Source organism: Panicum virgatum, chromosome 4K (genome assembly GCF_016808335.1).
Source record: "Panicum virgatum strain AP13 chromosome 4K, P.virgatum_v5, whole genome shotgun sequence".
Lineage (NCBI taxonomy): Eukaryota > Viridiplantae > Streptophyta > Magnoliopsida > Poales > Poaceae > Panicum > Panicum virgatum.
Window position 1 is genome coordinate 11,479,510 of NC_053139.1, and position 23,054 is coordinate 11,502,563.

General features: G+C 45.7%; 1 protein-coding gene and 1 long non-coding RNA gene across 2 annotated transcripts; one reads left to right on the forward strand and one right to left on the reverse strand.

Moving 5' to 3' along the window:
* The first annotated feature begins 6,528 nt into the window (after positions 1-6,528).
* LOC120701881 (polycystic kidney disease protein 1-like 3) lies at positions 6,529-7,182 on the forward strand. Its single transcript, XM_039985688.1, has one exon. The coding sequence runs from the start codon at positions 6,529-6,531 to the stop codon at positions 7,180-7,182; it is 654 nt and encodes a 217-aa protein (XP_039841622.1).
* A 736-nt stretch (positions 7,183-7,918) lies between these two features.
* LOC120703109 lies at positions 7,919-10,281 on the reverse strand. The gene is made up of 2 exons (XR_005686774.1): positions 8,620-10,281; positions 7,919-8,282 (listed from the first exon to the last, which is right to left on the reverse strand). It is a non-coding gene; the product is annotated as an uncharacterized LOC120703109 (long non-coding RNA).
* Positions 10,282-23,054: the final 12,773 nt, after the last annotated feature.

Genomic DNA, 23,054 nt, shown 5'->3' on the forward strand with positions numbered 1-23,054 from the left:
CAAACGATCGAATATTACAAGAGAGAGCTAGAGATGAACCCATACCAGACTCTCGATCAACTCCGGCGACTCGATGACTCCTAGACTTCTCCTAAACTTCACTAAGCCTAAAGACTATGCAAGATGAGCAAGCGAGGAGATGAGAGGTGTGTGGTGTGTGTGTGTGTGTGTCCTATTCTTCACCCCCCCTTGTATTTATAGCAGGGAGCCACGGGGTGAAGCCTTCACAACCAACGTAGGGGACCAATGGGGAGACGCCACGTTCCCTGGTTGAGGCGGTGGGGCCTACGGGCCAGGTCACCCGACCAGGTAGGTCGGTCGGCCTGCCCGGGCCGCCAACCGCCCCCAACTTCCTCTGGCAGGCTGTCTTGGGCCTCCTTGTCTGATCCACGTTGGGGTTGGCCTGTCTTGACTTGTTTGAATTGGGTTCTTGCATCACTTTTGGTCCATCTGAGCCTGAATCGGTGCTCTGATAATTTCTGTGATTTTATGTCGGGCCAAAATGTGCTTGTAACCTGCATATTAGCTTGAAAACACAACTTGCATATTCTAAAAGGTAAAGTGTGGTTTAGGGACTTTATTGGATAAGGATGCGTGTAAGAAATACAAACTCTCGTGATTTTCTGATCAAGTTGATGCCTGGAAATAATCGTTAGTGAGCATCAACAGTGCCTCCCCCAATTTTTTTCAGTATGCATCACATCAATGTTGTGTGGAAGTAGGATATCATCAATATAGGGGAGCCTCCACAGCCCAGACTTCTAAGTCCAAGCATGTTCCTCACCGTACCCAACAAAACCACCGCCATCGTTGACTCGAAAAGCATCTATCTGAGCTTGAATCGCAGCACCTGTCATAATCGGCGGTGCAATTTTTGTAACTTTTACACCTTTCATGAAGCTCTTAACATCTTGTCTAAAAGGATGGTCAGTGGGGAGGAATTGTCGATGTTTGTCGAATGATGAATACTTACCCCCCTTCCTCAACCAGATGAACTGCAGAGCTGCCTTGCATGTTGGACATGGGAACTTCTTGTGAGTACACCAGCCGCAGAATATGCAATACATGGGTAAGTCATGCAGGGAGAATTGGTACCAAACATACATTTTAAAATTTGTCTTTGTTGCTCGGTCATAGGTCCACACCCCTTCGTCCCATGCCTTGACCAAATCATCAATCAGAGGCTCCATGTAAACACTCATTTTATTCCCCGGGTGCTCTGAAATAATCAACGACACGAATATGGTTTGTCGTTGAAATAGGACCCCTGGGGGGAGATTGAGAGGGATAACAAACACGGGCCAGCATGAGTGCGAGGCGGCCACCATCCCATAAGGATTGAACCCATCTATTGCAAGTGCAATACGTACATTACGAGCTTCATTAGCCTTGTCATGATGAATCCTATCAAAATTCTTCGATGACTCACAATCGGATGGATGCACCATCTTGTCAGGGTTGTATCGAACACCTTTCTTGTGCCAGGTCATCCTCGGAATGAAAGGAAGGTAGCGTACGATTTTCACGGGAATCGTGAGCTGCTTCTTAGGATGACCATTACCAGAGTCCACCTCGAGGAACCTAGAGGCTTTGCATTTTGGACAATAAGCATCTTTCTCATGCTCCTTCATAAATAAGATACACCCATTTGGACAAAAATATATCTGCTCATATGGCATCTTAAGTGCACCGAGAATTTTCTATGCCTGATACATTGACTTTGGTAGAATGTGATCTTCTGGAAGCATGCTTCCAAAAACGGTCAACAGACTGTCAATGCCGTCTCGACTCAGGCTAAACTGAGACTTCAAGGCCATTAGCCGTCTGATGTTGTCCAGCTGAGAAACCTTTGAATGGCCGTGAAGTGGTTTCTATGCCGCCTCCAACATCACGAAATCCGCCTTTTTGCGGATGCCTCTGGCTCCTCCTCCTGCGGTCCTTCACCAAAATGTACTTCATGATAGTCATGTAACATGTCTCCAACCCCACCATCAGCATCACAATCATCAATGCGTTGCCTCACGACCTCGTCCCTCATATGGTGGGCTTCACCATGGAAGGTCCACCAGGTATAGTCCGGCTTAAATCCATACTTGCAAAGATGTTGGCCCATAACCTTCTTCGTTTTCCGTTTCTTATTTCCACATCTGTTGCACGGACACCACAAGAAACTCGATCCTTCAGCCCGACTCCACGCAGCTTCCAAAAAATCATTGGTCTTTCAAATCCATTCATCGGTCATGATAGCCTGACTTGGACGGCTCGTGTACATCCAATGATGGTCATTCATCCTCTAGACCAGAGCAAGTACAATAAAAATCAAATGCATCTACGTGTTGTCCCTACATTCTAATAGGTGAAGGTAGGTCCTAATCCCACCCGAGGATGCGTACATACGGTCTGTTTTCATGATCCACTACCATCCAAGACAAAATTTCGGCAGCACCTCCCTGTTATTTGTGTCTGTCGAACCAACTGAGATTATTTGGCCCAACCTCACCATTCGGAGCACGTCCCGCGCTAGCCCCCTGCCGAACCGAATCAAATTCTACTGTGTGTGTGTCGCCCCGGTTTCCGGAACCACGACATGCTCCTAGCATAGGTTTGTGGTACCCCAAGGGCGCTAACTTAGAACTCGTCGGCTACTCAGATGCGGACTTTGTCGGATGCCTAGTAGACCGAAAGAGTACCTCCGGGGGTTGCCACTTGCTAGGACATTCTCTTGTCTCTTGGTCCTCAAAGAAGCAAAATTCCGTGTCCTTGTCCACCACGGAAGCGGAGTATATAGCTGCTGCGTCTTGTTGTGCGCCAACGCTATATATGAAGCAAACCCTTTTGGACTGCAGTTCGAGCTTTAGTAGGGTACCACTCCTTTGTGATAACAAAAGTGCCATAAAGTTGACTAAGAACCCCGTCTTACATCAAAGAATAAAGCACATTGATATTCGCCACCACTTCTTGCGAGACCACGAAGCCAAAGGCGACATCTCAATGCAAGTTGTGGGCACAAAAGAGCAATTGGCGGATATCTTCACGAAACCTTCAGATGAGAGTTTTTGCTAGGTTGAGAGGTGATCTTAACGTATTAGATGTGAGCAACGTCATGTGATGCCATGTCATATAATTTACATTTCATCTTTGCCATGAGTAAATGCTTGTCTAACCAATGCAAGATAGAGATGGACATGGGTTAGCTTGAGATGATGGTTCATGGGTTCTCTCAAGGCTTGAAGTTGGGTCCATCTTGAGCAAGCTTGCAATGGGTTCAAACTTGACAAGTTAGATTCAATATTTGCAATTGCACTATCTTGTCATGTAGATGTGCATGCATGTTTACTACTTGCTATGCATATATGCCTTGATTGCATCCATGTTGCATGTGGTAGATCACAAAGAAGCCACTCTTGATGATAATGAGACTTGTTTCATGTGCAAGCCCTCAAATCATGAAAAGAGAATCAATTAAAGGTTTGGCATTGTTCATTTATGCCTATTGAGTCGTAACCTTTCTCCAGTGGAGTTTCAATCTCTATCGTTGAATTGCACTTGGCTCATACATTTCAAATTGATCAAATGACCAATTGAGTGAATATTTTGATTTAAATCTACCAAAACTATGAGTTATGTATGCTCCTAGTGCAAAACTATGTTCAAATAAGAGTTTGAGGGGTGACAAATATGTATAAAGGTCTCCACTCTAACTTGGTGTGAAATTGATTGAGAGTGGGGAGCTATACCATGAAAAATGGAGCTCAAAAACTATTTTTATTAAAGCCGGACCGTCTGGCGTGTACAAAACGCTCCCCCAACAGTACTGAACTTCTTCTCTATCCCACTCGTCCGGTTACACGGGCCGGACTGTCTGGCTATATGAGCCGGACCGTCCGCCATGTTCACTTCGCCGACGTTGGAAAATTCTTACCCCTCAGTCTCTGTCATCCGGCCTTACGCACCGGACCGTCCGGCTGTATGAGCCGGACCGTCCGGCATGTACATTTTGACTGGGGTAAGACCATTTAAGTCGCAGGACCCACAACCCTTTATCCACTTGACTCATTCTCACACCCGACTCAAACCCTAACACTGGGACCACCTCAACGCCACAGACCGTCGTCTCACCGCCGGCCGGCCCCCTCCTCGTCGCCGGCGACCCCGCAGCCATCGCGGGCTGCTCTCCGCCACCGCCGGCAGTCCTCCGTCGCCACCACGCTGCCGTCCCACCGTCGGCGCCGCCCTTCTCCACTGCCGGACTTCCCACGCCGCCGCAGCCGGACCTCCGATGTCCTCACCACGCGCGCACTCCGGCGTCCTCCACAGCGACCCTCTTTCCTTCCGGTGAGGATCTCCTCCGATCTCCATGCTTAGGAATCAACCACTATCTTAGGGTTTCACCACCTCACAACCTAGGGTATCCAAATGTAATCTCCAATATCCACCTAGGGTTCATGTCTTCACTGATTTGCTCCAAATCCTTTCCTCATATGGATCTGTAGCATGTGGTAGCAATGGAATTGATTTTGTGATGAATATGCTTAATGGACACGAGTCATTTGATTATTGTGTGAGATGGTCATGCACTCTAATTAAAATGCCTCTAGATTTGAAATTCATCACGCATGCTACAAGTCTATTTTAACCACACACTCCATCCTTAGAGCCAAAATCATGTCCTAGATTTCTCATTTCTCTATATCCATCGCTTTTTGCCCTAAAGTGCGTCCAAATCTCTATTCTTTGACAGAAATGGGGCGTGATAAGGACGATGCTTGCAAGGACAAGAAGATAGCCAAGGAGCCTCCACTAAAGAAGAGGAAGACTCAGGATGAGCGTGCAGTTGATAGGGCCATCAGGGCCTCCCTGTTCCAGGAGACTTGGCGGGCTGGGTCCCTCAGGATTGGAGACCCTCCACGTCAGAACCCACCCCGCAGTGCTCGTCCTCCACCACCATCACCTCCCACGGCAGGTGCCACACCTAGCCATCCGACTCAGGCAGAGATACGCTCCAAGTGCCGTGCAGAGATCTTGGCTTAGCGTCAGAGAGATCAGCAGTCACAGAGCCAGCCACTAGAGGCACAAACAGAGGTGCAGGCAGAGGGCCATCGAGTCAGCAGCCAGGAGATGACTTCCTCCCATTTCCCACTGAGCCGACGGCTCCAGTTCTTGAGAGGGGAGTCCAGCTGAGAGATTACACTGGCTTCAATGCCAAGAAGACTCGAAAGCTGAGGTACCTCATCACTGAGGAAGAATGGTTCCCCTCACAGTAGGACACACAGGTGGATGCTCATTTTTGGACGATCACACAGGCGTCCATCTACGAGACTTACCGACAGCTTCGACACCCTCTCTTCCGTCACAGCATGATTTAGTGGCCGCTGTTCAGCAATGCTGTGGGGATTGGTAAGAGGCAGTTCTTTAGTCAGCTTCCAGGTGTGATTGATCTTCTATCCCTCCGTCACCGATACGTTGAGGAGTGGGTGCGCGTCTTCTATGCCACCCTATACATAGAGCATAACCGGGAGAGGATTCAGTTCATGTTCCAAGGCCAGATCCACCGGTATACACGAGAGAGACTTGCTGAGCTTCTTGGCCTGGAGCTACACCACCGCCGCCTTCACTCAGAGGTGTACGGACAGCTCGGACCACCCAGGCGTGGACAGCAGGGACGTACAGTGCCCTCTCTTGAGGATGTGACACCAGTCTTTGCACCGAACTTCACTGCTCGTGTCACTTCTCAGCTCTGTCCTCTGGCGTCAGTGCTTTATAGAGTCATTGGACACCATCCTTCCTAGAGGCGGAGCTCGTGAGTCGGTCACCTCACTCCAGCAGCGCGTTCTGGCTACACTACTTCGCAGAGAGCAGTTCTGCATCGTAGACTTCTTGCTTGCTGAGATGGAGGATGCTATCACCATTGGCTTCAAGGCCAAAGCTGCAGTGCTCCCCTACGCGTCCTTCATATCCTACATGCAGAGCCGGATTGGTGTAGTTGACCGTACCCCTGAGCTGTTTCATGACATATATATGGCAGCTTCCAGTTTCCCGTTCTACAGGGCTCAGGCTCCTTCAGATCCACGGGTACCGGCTCAGGTCACTCCAGAGGCAGAGGGAGCAGAGAGTGAGGGGGAGGAGCATGAGGAGCACGAGGAGCACGCACAACCAGAGACTGGAGTCACCTTCAGACAGATAGAGTCAGACTCCGATGATGAGGCTCCAGTTCCACTCTTTCCCCCTCGCCCGCACGACACAGAGGCTGGGAGCTCGCAGTCAGTACCACCACCACCCCCGCCACCACCGGCTGCCACAGTGACGGAGTCATAGGTTGCTCAGCCATCCGAGCTAGCTTCTATCCTTCAGATGATGATGGCTCAGCAGCAGCAGCAGGCCCAGCAGCAGCAACAGTTCCAGCAGCAGGTCATGCTTCAGCAGCAGCAGTGGTAGGAGCAGCAGGAGCGCCAGAGGCGCGAGGAGAGGCGTGAGGAGAGAGCTGAGCGACGATAGGAGCTTACATAGATTCTTGGTACTGTTCAGTAGATGGTCGCGGACCAGGGCGTCAGGCAGGAACGCATGTTCCTTTCCCACCTGTCGAGTCTCAGGGCCGAGCTACAGCTCCCACCAGTTGCTACCCTGAGCCTCCCAGCTTCCTCCCTGGTTCCTCTAGCTCAGTCTTCTCATCCTCAAGTGATTACTGCTCCACCTACGTCTCCCCAGGTACACTTTGATTATCAGTTTCTCATGGGGACCACATCTCTATCACCACTTTGTCTGCCAATTGACACTCCACATATTCAGTTACCCCCGCAGACAGGGATCGGCCAGCCAGCTTTCCAGCTCTCACCACCACACCAGGCTGGTCCGACAGCAGTTTCCACCTTCTCCATAGTTGTCTCGGCTCTACGCTTCACTCCAGACCCTCCAGTCGAGACAGCTCCACCCGCTTCAGCTCCTAACATGACTGGCTCCACCACCGTCTCAGCTCCGGTCTCTACTTCTCCACTTCCAGCCACAGCTACCGAGGCCTCTGATGCTCAGCGTGCCATTGACGAGGCTACAGCAGAGGGTTCCGGCACCGACTCTAACCCGGATGTGTCCCAGTTCATCACTGCACCGAGTCAGCCGGCGACTTCTCCACCTCCGACGACTACGGCTTCCACGGCACCTCCTTCACCTCCTCCTGCAGATGCCTGAGCCTCATGGACCCCTTTTGGTGCTCCATGCCAAAGGGGGAGAGATTTAGGGGGAGGGGTTAGCATAGAGTTAGGGGGAGCAGCGTGAGCTAGTTAGCACACACAGATAGAGTAGTCACACTCAGGGGGAGCATATTTTTGTTAGCTAGGATCCCTGTGTCTTTTGGATAGTCTTTTGGATGGTTGTACTCTCTGTGTGTATGTGGCATGCACATATGTGTTGTATGATACACTTTGTGCATGAGGCATGCATATATATACACTACAAAAAATCTGTTAATCCATAACGATTAAATTTCGTCACAGATCACTAAAAAACCGTCATAAAATAGTATCTATGACGATCTCAAATTACGTCATGTATTGAGCGTCATAGATCACACCTCGTGACGTTTCTTAAAATTTCGTCATGAATTGCTTGATCCATGACGTTTTGAAACCGTCATAGAATGTCCCCGGACCCCCAAAACCCAACCCAAACCTGTTTTTCATGACGAAAATAAACATCACAAACAGTATAATTTTCGTCACAGATTCAATTGCCATGTCACACATTGATGACATGGAAGATGACGTGGCTGATGATATGGTGATGACGTAGATGGCAATGATGACATGGTGACGTGGCGAGTGACGTCAGCCTCACAGCCCATTTTTGAATGGGCCCAATTGAGATGGGCTTGATTTCAACTCAACATTTATTATTAGCTAACCAGATTTAACTTATACACAGCCCATTTACCAAAACAAAAGTTCCTGCCCAAAAGTCACAATAAGCAATTACAGTCCAAATTATAACCTCATATCAATAATATTTCCATCAAGCATCATGACACCAAAATAATGGATCACATACAGTGTTTTCCATGAATCAGAACTAGCAATCTAACATTGCGGGACCAAAGACAACAAAATGGACCAGAAAAAAACAAAAGATAGGTTTCACCAAGAGTATGAACCAGCAGCAGCAACCAAGCAAAGAATTCTTTTTCACCACTCAGTTTTGATGACTGTTGTGGCAGCACATTTGGCTACAATGATTTCTTCTCTGTGAGGCTTCTCTTCTATTCTAACCGCCAATTCTTTAGCCCTTTAAATAACCTGCAGAAATTAATGTTAATGCGCAGTTAACTTTTGAGAATTGTAGGGAATCAAAATGCAGGAAACATAATCAAATAAAAATGCAGGACATATTAACTCAAAGAGACAAAACTGAGATATCAAACAGGCACACACATAGCTGAGACATAGCTGTACATTTATCCACAATTTTGATGGCGTTGAAAAGAATAACTAGAACTACAGTGCTATATTAGGAAAGATTTGAATTGTGGCAAACAGTGCAATCTTAATGGTGATCTGACATAATACATTAAAAAATCAGTGCACTAGATGGTCATAGAAATCAATCTTACAGTGCCTTTATTGGTGATCTCACCTTACAGCCACCTCTGCCATTCTTCCGGTCTAAATGACCTTAGTAGTGAAACCAAATACTGAGCACCTGTGTCTCCAGATAATGAAAAAGAGATCTATCGTGCAAATGACATGTGCAGGCAAGTAAAATACAGAGTACCTAGGATTCATGTGGTTAGTGTCAACCAACATGGTAACCAAGTAGAAGACTCAAACACAATAACCAAGTAAAAGGATTCAGTTAACTTTCCGAACATAATGTGTGCATAATGTGGCGATCTCACAGTTAAGAGCACCACAGTATCCTAATTCTCAAAGAATTTTACCATCCTCACTGGTGAGCAGGGCCTGTTCAAATTCAGATTTCATTTCGTTCCCAACTGAAAAGTATTGCCTGCAGTAATCTCGCAAGCATGGATCTTTGCAAACTAGCACTCTTAACATCTCATTCACACTGATGCTGCTGTGAGTTATGACATGAACAGCGGTAATTTACATTTAAGTTGGTTATCCCCAGCCGAATATGGCACAATGGTGATCTACAAGATCATCAGAGTAGTTAAACTTGCACTAACAGAAACAAATTCCAGGAGATAAGGTACCTTAGCAGCTTGGCAAAAATAGAAAATGATAGCAGAAAACCAGAACAACGCTAATTTCAAGTTTCCCTTCGATTTATATTCACCACCCACTGAAATCAAACAGCAGATGTTATACCCCCAACCATATCACACTTCCTGTAACACAAGCAAGATCAATACTGAAATATCTTGCACAATCATGAAGGCTGAAGTAATGCTACTGGATTATCTTTTGCATATTGTTCCATAAAAGCTATGTTACTAGAATTGCACTGTAACACATTACAGCATCTCACCTGTACCATGGTTCAGCATCCCCGAGGCTGGCATCGGCGGAGCAGAGCACCAAATCAAGAGCAAGAAGTGAAGCCAACCAAACAATCCAACCACTCCCACCCATCGCAGCGGACGCGCCCTGGATCCTGCGAGGTTGAGGAGAGGGGCGCAGATCAGAGGGGAGAGGGAGAGAGGAGCATCGCTTTGGCTGTCGAGCCGTGTGTGCCGGAGTAGAACTGCCACTGCCATGTCGTTCGCCGCCGCGTCCGCGTTGTCGGCGTTCGCGGAGGGGCTCCTCGCGCTAGCGGACGAGGCCGAGCGCCGCCGTGATTTTGCGGCCACGGCCGCCTACCTCCCGCCGCCGCAAGCAACAGGCCTGGAGCCACTGGATCCCTTCCCGCCGCTGGATTGGAGAAGGAGCAGCGGCAGGTGCGGGTGGTGAAGCGGCCATGTGCAGCGGCGGCCCGCCCGATGAGGCCTTGCCTGGTAGCAGCTCGGATCCATCGACCGCGCCCCCGAATCTGTCGACCGCAGCAGCAGCTCATCGCGGCATGGTGTTGCTCCGAGTGGCACCAGCGCGCCGCCTCTATGCTGGGCTCGGGGCTTCGCGAGGCCTGTGTCGTGCGCCCCTTCACCACGGGCCAGCCGGGGTAGGAGTGGGGGATGCGTGGAGCTAAGGTAGGAGGCGGGGACGCGAGGAGCAGTGGAGGGGGGGCGCCGCCGGTGGCGGGGCCGGCCACGAAGAGGAAGGGAGGTGCGGCGACTATGAGAGGAGGCGCGGCGGATCTGAGGGAGGGAGGGTTAAAGAGTTAGGGTTTCCAACAGAGGAGAGCCGGGAATGATCCGATATTTATTTGATATCGGATGCATCTGAGCTGTTCATTTTCATCCGACGGTTTAGACCAAGGCAATGTCAAGTTGGGCCTTTAATTTCATAATTTGGACCGATTTGAGGTTGTCGTGGCCCATTACATTTTAATATTTTTCAATTTTCAACTAATTAAGGTTGTCTTATGAGTTTTGTTGCATGTAATATATTCTTATATACCCAAATAGATTTTTTACATGTAATAGACAATATATAAATTGTTATATAGGAGTTTCAAGAATTTTTTTAACAGATTTGGTATATATTGTCAATTAAATGAATTTCTGTGTGCTTTTCAAAAGTAATTTCAAGGTGAACTATGTGCACCACCAAAAAGATCATTAAATTTGTACATAAATTATATTTAGGCTCATATATTCTATTCTAGTCCATATCTTAGAGATAGATGACAAATTCAATTATCTTCTATGGACAATTCAAACTTTTTTCTCCAAATTACCACATAAAAATTGCAATAATATCTAAATTTGGTCAAAAAATTCTAAAAATTGACATGATAACATATTTTTGGTCCATAATCTTTACATAAATTTTTTAAATAGTTTTAGTAAAGTTGGACCATACATTGTTCATAAAAAGATAAATCTCTCATATAGTTTCTTATAACTCAAGTGAAACTTTGAGATTTGAGTAACTCGTTATATTTTTGAACTCGTACACACCTCAATTTTGGACACAACCTTATTTTCACCATAGTACTATAAAATATGAAGTTACATTACAAATTGTTCTGCAAAAAATATATTTTTCTATTCTCTACTAGGGTGGAAGAAAACAAATCACATGTAAAAGTACAGTATATAGTAATGAACATACAAATAAATACCATAAAGTGAAATAAAGTGATTTTAGAAAAATTCGGGAAAAAGAAATATCAAATTTGGAGTTTTAATCAAGTAGAAAAGCCGATTACAGATTTTAATTCTGGATTAAAAAGAAAAGACGAACTATGCAACTGTGCTTCATCCACGTGGACTACTATTGGACAAATAAATCTTAATGCCAATATGTACCACAACCGAACCGATGCACCAGTGGTAACTAGTGCTCAGCCTGTTGCTGAGGTCTTGGGTTCGAACTCTCGGCGCACCATGTTTTTTTCCAATTTAGGATTGGTTTGTATAAAATGTATTTTGGGGCTAATTAAACACATACAAATGCCTAGCGCAGTGATTGGATTGCTTTGTCGTAGACAGAGGTAATGAGTTCGATTCCAATGTGCGCCAAGGTTTTTTTATTTTTATCCTATTTTTTCTGCTGTGGACCAAGTCAAGAAAGGCCGGAGTTGGGCCTAGGCTGCGGTGGCACAAGAATGAAGGGAATAAATAGGCCTGCGGTGGCACAAGAATGATGAGATTAAATGGGCCTTTAGCAAAATAATAAGGATGATAGAAAAATGATGATTTGAGTGGGCTAAAAGAATAAAGAAAAGACATATAGCAATTAACATACAAACAAATGCCACTAAATAAAATATCATAGTTTTATAAAAAAATTAGAAAAAAACAATCAAATTTGGAGTTCTTATGAGAGAGTAATACTAATTACAAAATTTAATTCTGAATTAAAAAGAAAAAAGACGAATTGCATATTTGCTCTTCATTGTAGAACCACGTTACCATGATATAATAATCCATCGTTATCAATAGAAGCACAAACAAGAGTTCAACGCAGTGGTAGGGTGCTTGATACGAAACTCCAAGACCCAGGTTCGATTCTCTACTTTGCCTCTTTTTATTTTTAACTCCAAATCATGAGGAGCTGCACATCAGCTGGGCTATTTTTAACTCCAAATCATGAGGAGCTGCACATCAGCTGGGCTTGGCGCATGCCAACATGGAGAGATGAGGCCCAAAGGGAAAAACATGGAGAAATGAGGCCCAAAGGGAAGAAACAAGCTAGAGACAAGGGAAAAATATTGAGATGGGTTAGAATGATTTTTTCATGAAAAAAATAAAGATGGATTTTCCTATGCTATAGAAATTCATAAAAAACTAAAGAAATCTGAATTTAAACTTGTAGAAAACATTATGTAGCAACTTGGATGCATATATGATTTCAGTCTTACGCTAATTCGTGCGTTCATGTTAAACTATAACGTATTTTCTTTATCACCATTATGGTTTGAGCACCGGATCATATCCGTGACGATTTCTATTTTCATTCTATGACGTTTTCAGAGGTTTGTCATGGAAACTAAGCCCAAATTAGAGCCCATATGGGCTTTTTACAAATCTGTGACGAAAATTCATAAATCGTCATAGATCCTGCCTATTTATGACGGTGTTCATAAATGTCACAAAAAATTCATCATGGATCAATGGATTTCTTGTAGTGATAGTGGCATGTGACTTTGACTTGTGGATTGTGATATATATATGCTATGCTTGCTCCATGTGATGTTTTATGCTTGATTGTTGTATTATTTACTTGTCTCTATACTTCATTGATTATGTTGTCATGAATCACCAAAAAGGGAGAGATTGTGAGAAACATGATCCCATATTTGATTTCGGTGATTAATGACAACACTTATTGTTGTACTAATGAGCTCATGATCTTGAAGGAATTTAGATTATATATTGTGCTCATTGAGAATGTCTAGTGAGGCCCCTAATTCGATCGGAACTCATCTCAAGGGCGTTGGACTTGAAGACTTAGGCCATTAGGACCCAAGTGCCATAAAAGAAGTTAAGAAGGGCACTTGGGGTTTCTTTTATCTATTGTAGATGGCCGTACTATCAAGAAGGGTAAGGTGAGTCACTCGAAGACCCAATCTTGGCTACTCTCTCACAATACTTGAGGTCTATGGTCTTAGTGCTCACTCAACATAAAACATGCTCAAAATCATACAAACATGTCATAGGGACAACCCCGAGTCGATAGAACTTCAAATGGAAATCAATTGCAACTTAAAACGTTGAAAATAGAAAAAGATACACATGCCGGACCGTCCGGCTATAAGAGCCGGACCGTCCGGCTTGTACATTTGTACAGTACACAGTTGCTGTTCCTTGTCTGTCACTGTTGATTGCACATGCCAGACCGTCCGGCTGTAAGAGCCGGACCGTTCGGCATGCACCGGACGACAAGGACAGAGCACACTATTTTTGGCGGCTCCTTATAACACACAGCATAAATATTACAAGATGCCTCGGCAATGCTCAGAACATATGGGCTTAATAACCCAATTTACTTCTTGTTATCCACCAAGGGGTAATCCTAGTTTCTTCCCGGGACTCATTTATGTCTAGATACATGGACCGGACGACAAGGACAGAGAGACTAAGCAATGAAAAACACGCGGCACAAAACACGTCGGACGGTTCGCCGGAGAGAGCCAGACGGTCCGCCGCAACACCGGACGATAGAGGCCAAGAGGCACTATTGCTGCGCAACGCCCTCGCACACACACGCCGGACGGTCCGGCGTTCCCCGGATGACGTGGACAGAAGTCGCTGCACAACAGGGTCTCAAAGATAGTGGCCAAAACCCTATCAAATGGCCTAGGAAAAATCTCCAAAAATTAACAATTCAGCCCCAGAGAGTTAGGAACAAGCTCAGAAAAATTCAGCTCAATTTGAGCATGTTTGATATGACGGACAGTCCGTTGTTTAACGTCGGACAGTCCGTCATTTAACGTCGGACAGTCCGTCGTTAATCAGCAGACAGAGCTCCAAATGGCACAGTAAAACCCCAATGAAAAGTGCTCCAAAAATCTTGTAAAAATTAATGGAGCTGTACAAGGTACTCAGGAGAGGTGTCATAAAATTTCAGCTCATTTGGATAAGATTTGGACCATGAACTGAAAAAGACAAGAACGACGGACAGCAAGCGACGGACGGTCCGTCGTTCATAACAGCATGACACCACTCCCGAAACAATTCTCAAACCCTAACAAATGGACTCCAAAAATCATGAAATTATAACTGGAGAATCACCACTTGATGGGGAACAACTCCACGAAGTTTCAGCTCAATTAAAGCAAATCATGACGTCTAATTAGGGTTTAGAGAAGGTCAGGTTCTGTCCAGAACCGAACCAGCCACTGCTCAAGCACGAATTCGACTCAAAACTTAAACCAACCATGTCCAGATCTCATGAGACTTTATGATAACCATCCTCAACACATTAAGGAGGTAATATGAAAAGATACACTCACAAGGATCTAGGACCAAAGAGTAAACGATGAAATACGAAGGAAGGGTAGAGTTTGACTAGAACACAAAATCCTTCGATTCAACACTTGCTAGTGGTTTAAAGGTTCAATCCATAAAAAACATAAGTTCTACCACATCATAGCAAAGTCTCAAACTAGCCCTCACGAGCTCAAACTCAGATTTGCAAAGAATCAATAAAGGAGCTCAAGAACACAAGAAAATGAGGACTTTCAGTGTGAATCTTGTGCAGCCAATATGAGGGCCTTGCCCAGGTGTTTTTGCACAAGATATGGCACCTCTAATCCATCACAAACTTGCCCCAACTCCCAGCCAAGGATTCCCCACGAAAATCACAAGACAATGGCTCCAAAAAAGGGAAACACACCAAATTTCAGCACACTAGATGAAGGGACAAATGATGGACGAAATTGATCTCTTGGATTGATTTCGGAGGTTCGGTTACAAGCCAATCCTAGCAATACAAAGCTACGGATGACAAAAAGCTCAAGAACAAATGAGCCACACCTCTCCTCCTCTCTTCCTCTAACCCTAGCCAAATCTCACACGAACACAAATGAGATTGGCCCTCCAAGGATGCTGTCCAAAACAGCTCACTCCCATATATGTAGGCCTTGGCCAAATGACCAAAAAGCCCTTACATGAAGCACACAACCCAAATACCCTATGGGGGTAAATCCGTCCAACTTTTCCATCTCTCATCAGATGAACACGATTCCTTCACGACTTTGCTTCGCCATGACGCAAGCTTCGCAGTGATGCCACATACACCGACTCCTCGAGCCACCAAGTCGCCCACGGTTTTTAGGGGGATACCGGGAAACCCTGAGCTTGGGTGGCGGTTTTGAGGAAAGCCGCCAAACCCTCGATGTCGGGACGTGTCTTGGCCTCCCGCCAAGGCCCTAGCGCTCCGCTCGCCGTACCTCCTTGACTTGGCCCACGCCGCCTTCACCCTCTCCGATGGTTTTGAGGCCCAAACCACCAAACCGGCCCACCGTTGGTTTTTCCGGCTCAACCAACAAACCACAGGCTTCGACACTTGTCCCTCCGCCGCGTGCCAAACTCCAAGTCCCCAAGACCCGATCTTGCCACGACACGACAACGCTGTCGTTGCCCACCACGAGCCCTCCAAGCTCGGCGCCAGGAGTGGATGCCACGGCCTCGCCTGGCATCGGTGGCCCCAGCTCAACCGCCCTTCACCGCCGCATGGTCGTAGGCTCGAGTAACAAACTCGCCCTCACGCCACCGCACGGTCTATCGGCACGCATCCTCGCCAGTCTCAAGCCACGCCATCGACCACTGCACGCCCGTGTACCTGCACACCACAACCAAGAGCTGCGTGTCTCCTCGGAGCACGATTGTTAGTCGTCTCCAACACCACCATACCACCAAAACACACAACACCACAACTCAACGCCAACTCACACCACCACCGGTTAGCCAAAGCACTTAAAGCACAAGAACAATGGAAGCTAACCGGGCAAAACCTTCAAAACATCTCGGCAATGGCTTATCATCATATATGAGGTCAAGGTACTTGTCACTTGACCTCTCAATCTCCCCCTTGATGAGTGCATTGCAAAGAGATGTTTTGAAAGCCCCTAAAGTCTCACTCAAGTGCCCAAAAGCATAGAAAAAACAAAACACCAGGCAAATTGAGATAAGACGGGCACAAGAAGGCTCAATAAAGGCTCTCGGCTCCCAAAGATAGGAACAATAGAACAGGCTCAACGCCACCGAGAAGTCAAAAGAGACCTTCACCAAAGCCCAAGTACGAAGCACTCAAACCCATTTCAACCACAAATGTTCAATCACTCATCACAACTCAATAAAAGCAAACCCAAGGTACTTATCCACTTGGTTTGGGGTAAATTTCTCCCCCTTGATGAGTGATGGAACAACACTAAGCACATGGAAATGGTTTGATTATGCAAAAAGCCAAAGCAAGATCGGTCCCCTAAGACAAGGGCAAAAGCTCAACGCAACCGATCAAAGCAAAGCATGACCCATCAAGAAAGAGGTAAATGCTCAACACAGTCATGCTAGGCAAGCAAGCACTGGTTCCTCCAGAAAGAGGCAAGGGCTCGACACAACTAGCGCGAAAGCATGAAACACATGCAAACTCCCCCTGAAATGCAGCTCCCCCTCACAAAGTGCATCCTCTCCCAAATGAATGTACACTCAAGCCCTATACCAACCATATGTGGAAACCCCTTTTGTTGGCACATGCACAAAATCAAGGCTCCCCCTAACCACATGCTCCCCCTGAGACTATGACTCCCCCTGGAAATATGCTATGTAATGCAGAGGAGTGGAAGTGAAAGCTTCCCAGGTATGAACAAGAGCATTTACAAGTGCTAGGAGTTGCTTGAACAGTGAGAGGTCTATACAAAGATCAATTGCAATAAGCTCATTCAAGATATATCAAATTCACAATTGAGCAAGCCATTTCAGGGATCAATTTTCAAAAGGAAAAGCATCACCACAAGAGTAGCAGCTAGCATGCATGAAGCAAGAAAAGCTAGAGCTAACAAGTTCATACCAAGGTGTGCTATCCAAAGCAAACAAGACAAGGCATTTTGGCAACTTAAACATTCAAGTTTCAGATTTTCCATTTTGTTGCATCTTTGATGCTTAAGCAAACCAAACTTGTGCCAGGGGTTATCTACTTGTCTTGCTATGTCAACTAGGCCAAGCAAAAAGCTTAAGACACTAGCCTGAGTCATCCACTGGCTCGTCCGCCGAGCTCTGTGGTGACAAGACAGACCCACCTGGATCTTTTCATGCAAATTTGCATTCAGACAAGTTTATATTTAGCAGTTTTTCATATTAAAGCATTTAACAAGCATGAACTGCATTAAGTGCTTCTATTGCACAAGTCTGAAGCAAGAACAAGCTACCTAGCATAAACTAGCTAGCAAAAGCATTCAAGCCCTACACATGCTAGTAGCCAACAATCAAGTGGTGACCATGCATGATTGTGATTTTGCACAGAAAAGCAGCTAAGCTCAAGTATGTAAGCAATATATCAAGGAGCTAGCTACTCATGGTCAAAGCATAGAAGCTACACATGTACATCAACTAGAAGAACAAGCAAATGCTAATAGTTATACATGTGAAGCTAGTGCAAGTGTATAAATTCATTATGATATATGAAGTATGCATGATATTAATTATACATTGACTCTGATGCTTGAATGCTTAAATACGTAGCTATTGGTCCACTTTGAACAACCGATACTTCTGTTCACAAAATTAATGTCCCCCCTCCTACATGTTTCGTACTCATCCACCATGTCTTCAATATGATATACTACCTTTCGCATCAATTTAATCCAGCATTCGTAAGCGTCATTGTTATAGTTTCGGCTGTCCTTTCGACCGAGAAATTTCTGCACCACTTTAAGCTCGCTCTCGATGCGACCCATGCTGCCATGTAGGTCCTTCAGCACACGGGCTTGCCTTCCAACTTTGTTTGCTAGTGCGATGCTGATCTTTGCAATGGCTCGAATAATCGCAGCCTCTGCCATTTCTGTCCACAGACCTGGTAGTTCATGAAGGCAAGGATGGACAAGTTAGAGCCATTACATGATTTTCTTAATATCTATCACAGATTGACCATCTGCCAAGAACAACTTAACTCAACCACGTGGTAAAGTAAAAACATACCTGATCGATCGGCAGGTCTTGCTGAAGCAGTGTAACCGTCACGAACCCCTTCCCTGATAAAAATCCTTAATACTTTGCCCTGGATACTGCAAGAAATCCCAAATTTTGTACAGGATATTACTCTTCAATTCCCATGACCAGGTAGCCGACCAGGTAGCTAGAAAACAGTGCGACAAGAACGACTGAACTGAACTCAACCCAGGTAAAGTCAAAAGTGAAGACATACCGGATCACCAGCCTTTGCTGAAACTGAAACCGTTGCCAACCCTACCCGTGATCAAGTCTTAGATGGATGGGTGGAGGGGGATGGGGTGCTGCTGACATGTTTCTGTAACAAATCTTGCTATTACTAATTGAAGGCTCAAAAAAGCACTAGATGAATAATAGAAATTCTAAAAAAAAAGAGTTAAATGCACTGGCCGTCCAATAACTTTTTGGGTTGTGCCGGTTAGGTCCGTCAACTATTTTTGGTGCACCACTAGTCCATTTACTTTTTAAGTGATGCACTGCAGGTCCATAATGGTTCGTTGAACTGTTTTTTTTACTTAGGCCCTCGGTTTTCTTTCTTCCCTCTCATTTCACTCCTTCCTCTCTTTCCATGGCCACCCCAACGCCGGCCGGAGTCCGGTCTCTCTCCGTCTTCTGCCGCCGGCCCCGATCTTCCCTGCCGGCGACCCTCTCGCCCCCTTCCCGTCGGGCGACCGTGCCTCAGTCCGTCTATAAAACAGGGGAGAAAGCGCTCGTCGGGTTTCACTGGAGCCCGCGCTGGTGCTCATATGGGGCGGCGGCTGCTGCGCCCCGCCTCCTCGACTCGCCTGTGCCCCCTCCGTCGTCACACACCCCTCCTCCACCTCCTCGATCGCTGCGCGCGCGGCGGTCGGCATCTGGCGCTGCGGTGCTCACGGCCTCCTCGACGCACGTGCGGCAGCTGTCGCACCCCGCCTCCTCGACGCGCCAGCCTCTGGCGCTGCGATGCTCGCATGCCCAAACGGAGCGGCGGGGGCAGGGGCTCTACGGCGGCGTGCCCGCGTGCCTTCAGGGCAGCGCTGCGGCCACCCGCATGCCTTCAGGGCAGTGACGCAGCGTGGCGGCAGTGGGGTGGCCATGGAAAGAGAGGAAGGACTGATCGGGGCCGGCGGCAGAAGACGGAGAGAGAGACCGGACACCGGCCGGCGTTGGGGTGGCCATGGAAAGAGAGGAAGGAGTGAAATGAGTGGGATGAAAGAAAACCGAGGGCCTAAGTGAAAAAAAACATTTCCACATCCTGTTATGGACCTGCGGTGCACCACTTAAAAAGTTAATGGACTAGTGGTACACCAAAAATAGTTGATAGACCTACGCGGCACAACCCAAAAAGTTATTGGACTGCCAGTGCATTTAACTCTAAAAAAAATCAGAAACAATTGGTCGTCCATTAAGTAGTATCTAACAATATCTATTATATTTTCTAAAAAATTACATGCCATGCCATTATGAAAGCTAAATTATAGGAACCCCCATAAATTTCATATAAATTATCCACCTTGCTAGAGGATGAATTAAAGTAACCCCTAATTTACATATATATTACCCATTGTGCCATTATGAACCCATGGTGCCATTACGAATGTTAATTAAAGTAAACCTCTACTCCCTCCGTCCCATAATAAGTACTGTTATATGATTTTTAGGACAGATTAGGGATGGTAGGATATGTCGCATGTGCCCCTAATTAACCGATTAATCTTTCCTTTTGTGGTGTATGCATGCATGCAGATCAGTTTTTCCTTTAGAGGCTACTAATCTCCTAAAACAACACTTATTGTGGGACAAATTTTGAATCCTAAAACAACATTTATTATGGGACGGAGGGAGTAAATTTGTACATGAATTACCCACCATGACAATATTAAACATGCATTAAAGTAATCCCTAGATTTGAATAAAAATATCTATTGTGCTATCGTGAAAGATAATTTAAAATGACTCCTAAGTTTGCATATAAACTATCTATTTTGACACTATGAAATATAATTTAAAATAACCCTCTAAATTTGTCGATGAATTACCCACTATGCTAAATATTAACTATGGCCCATTATGAATATTCTATTAAAGCATGACATAGGTAGCGAAGAATAGTAATTTGAAGTCTCAAATTTATATATAAATTTCTAATGCTTATATCGGTAAACAATACTAATGCGTACATAAACATGAGGTTGACGTGCTACTCCCAATAATTGTACACGATAGCTCTTCAGAGACTAGGTATGAAAAATAAATAAATAAATAAAAATAAAGGTGCGCGGCTCACCTGCAGCCTTCGGATGGACTGATGGTTTCGATCTTGAACCTGTGTGGTGTTCTCTCCTTCGTGACCTTGTTGCTGAGGGAGTGATGATGCTAGTCCTTATTTGTTGCTGCTGAGGCCATCAAGAACTGAAGCAAAAGACCTACAACACTGCAGAATTGATAGAGGCGTCAGCCGTGGTGACTTTAGGCCTCATCCAACTTGATGATGCCTTATTTGAAAATAACTAGTCAATTAACCCGTGCGATAAAGTCTTAAGAGAGACGTACATGTTAAAAAGATAGAAAATGTTGGTATAAATTTAAAGTTTTATTTTAAATTATCTACTATAATAGCAAAGGCGGATAATTTGAACATAAATTTAGAAGATTATTTTATATTATCTTTCATATTAGATCTCATACTATTAAGATTTCAATCTACCCAATTGATGCCTAGGTGTTTTTTTATCATTATGAAAATGTCTAATTTATCCTTTTTTGGTGCGTCGCGTGAGGCTTATCATGGGACCTCCAGAAGGAGTCTCAAATTAGTAATAGTAATATATTTTAAGAAATTAAATTAAAAATTGCAATTCCAACAACTAATTTTAAAGGGAGGACGGTCCTATGAAGTTACTACCTTGTTCTTTTTCTTTACTCTTTGATTTGATCAATTTTCTTGAGCAATTGTAATTGATGCTCTTTGCTGTTATGAGCCATAATTTGATGCATGATAAAAAAAATGGAATGATCGAAATTGGACATCAATGCCCAGAAAATTGATGTCAAAACTACACATTTTCTTTGTAAAGCAAGATGCTTACTATGGCTAGTGATTAGTGTGTTTACCCTGTTAGTTAGGTAACCAGCGGCAAACGTGTACATCCTTCACGTGAGAATGGTCAATGGTGCACATGCACTCAGTGATCTTCGTGCAATCGTGCTCACAGTCAAATAATTGACAAATGTACAGTCAGCTTCACAAATGCTTGCTGCTGCTACTGCTCTCCTCGGTGCGAGGGCAGCCATTGGCTCCTAATGGTGTGACATCGTCATCTCGTGCGACACAGACGTGCTCTGCATCTTGCACTTAACGATCACCACGTGCTTCATGTCCGGACGTCGTCGGACCAAGCCGTGGGTCGCCCTGCAGGCCTGCACGCATATCTATCCGGTGGCCGGAGCTAATGGCACGGCGATCAGCGACGACGCGAGGAGCGCTACTTGCGCAGCGAGACGTGAGGCGGCTGGATCGGAGCAAGGGTACAGTGACGAAGTGAGTTGGCTAGATCTATAGATGGCCATTCGGGCCGCCCGGCCCGGCCCTAGCACGAGCCCGGCCTGGCCCGCTCTTAGCCGTGCCGTGCCTGGCCCGCTCTTAGCCGTGCCGTGCCTGGCCCGGCCCAATATAAAGTCGGGCCGTGCCAGCCCACGGGCTCTACCAGCAGCCCAAGCACGGGCCCACGGGCCTGTTTCGTGCCGGGCCAACCCGCTGGAACCCGGCACTGCAGCCCAGGCCGGACCACCAGAAGCTCATAGTTTAAATACAGATCACAGATCACACAATTATAGCAAAAAAAAGATCACAGATCAAAGCCCGAAGCCCTACTCCAAATTTAACAAGCAATTCAAAAAAAAGATCACAGATCACAGCCAGCCACACACAGCCACACACAGAGACATATAGCAAAATATCACTTAACTGATAAGTGATAACACAATTATAGAGTTGTTTTAACACTTGATCTATGTGATCAAGTGTTACTGCCTCATTAAAAACCTTCCTAGGTAAAACTCACCCTTGTGAGAAACCCTAGGAAGGGAAAAAGAGTACAGCCCAACTCTATAATTGTTCAAAATTACATCACATTGTTCAAGTTCAGCAGACTCATTAGTACATTACAAACAGAAGATCAAATTGCAAAACACTACTGCTGACTTGGTGATGCTACCGGCCTCTTGCCTAGGCCCAGCCTTGCCCCTTGCATTCACTTCTCATGACTAGCCATTGGCAGGGGCAGACCTAGCAAACACAGACAATAGGAGAATCAATGATCATGATTTAACTCATTTCCATGTGAACTTGTAAAGTACTTACTCATTTCCAGCAGCCTGCCCTTCATCATTGTCCTTGATGCCAAACTTTAACTCCAAATCTCGCGTCAACTTCTCGACATCATGCTGCGCCCTTGCATCAGCAGCTTCCCAGTCCTTGACGCAGGTCAAGTACTCCACATTATGAGGCCCCAAGCGTCGTCGACGCTCCTCGATCACCCTGCCAGTGAGACTAAAGCAAGATTCCGAAGAGACAGTAAAAACTGGAACAGACATAACATCTTTTGCTAGTATGGACAAAATGATATATGTCAGTTTGTGCTCATGCCACCAAATTATTATGTCAAAATCATCATCAAAGCAGGTGACAGTGTCGCTGTCCAAGTAGGAAGCCAACTCTGAAACAAGAGGCACAGATACAGCAGCAGATGTAGATACAAGAGCAGGAGAAGAGGGACTTGTACCAGCAGCTCCATATATCTTACCCCAAGCATTTTTTTTCTTACCAGATGATCCTGATATGTTGGAGGGCCTC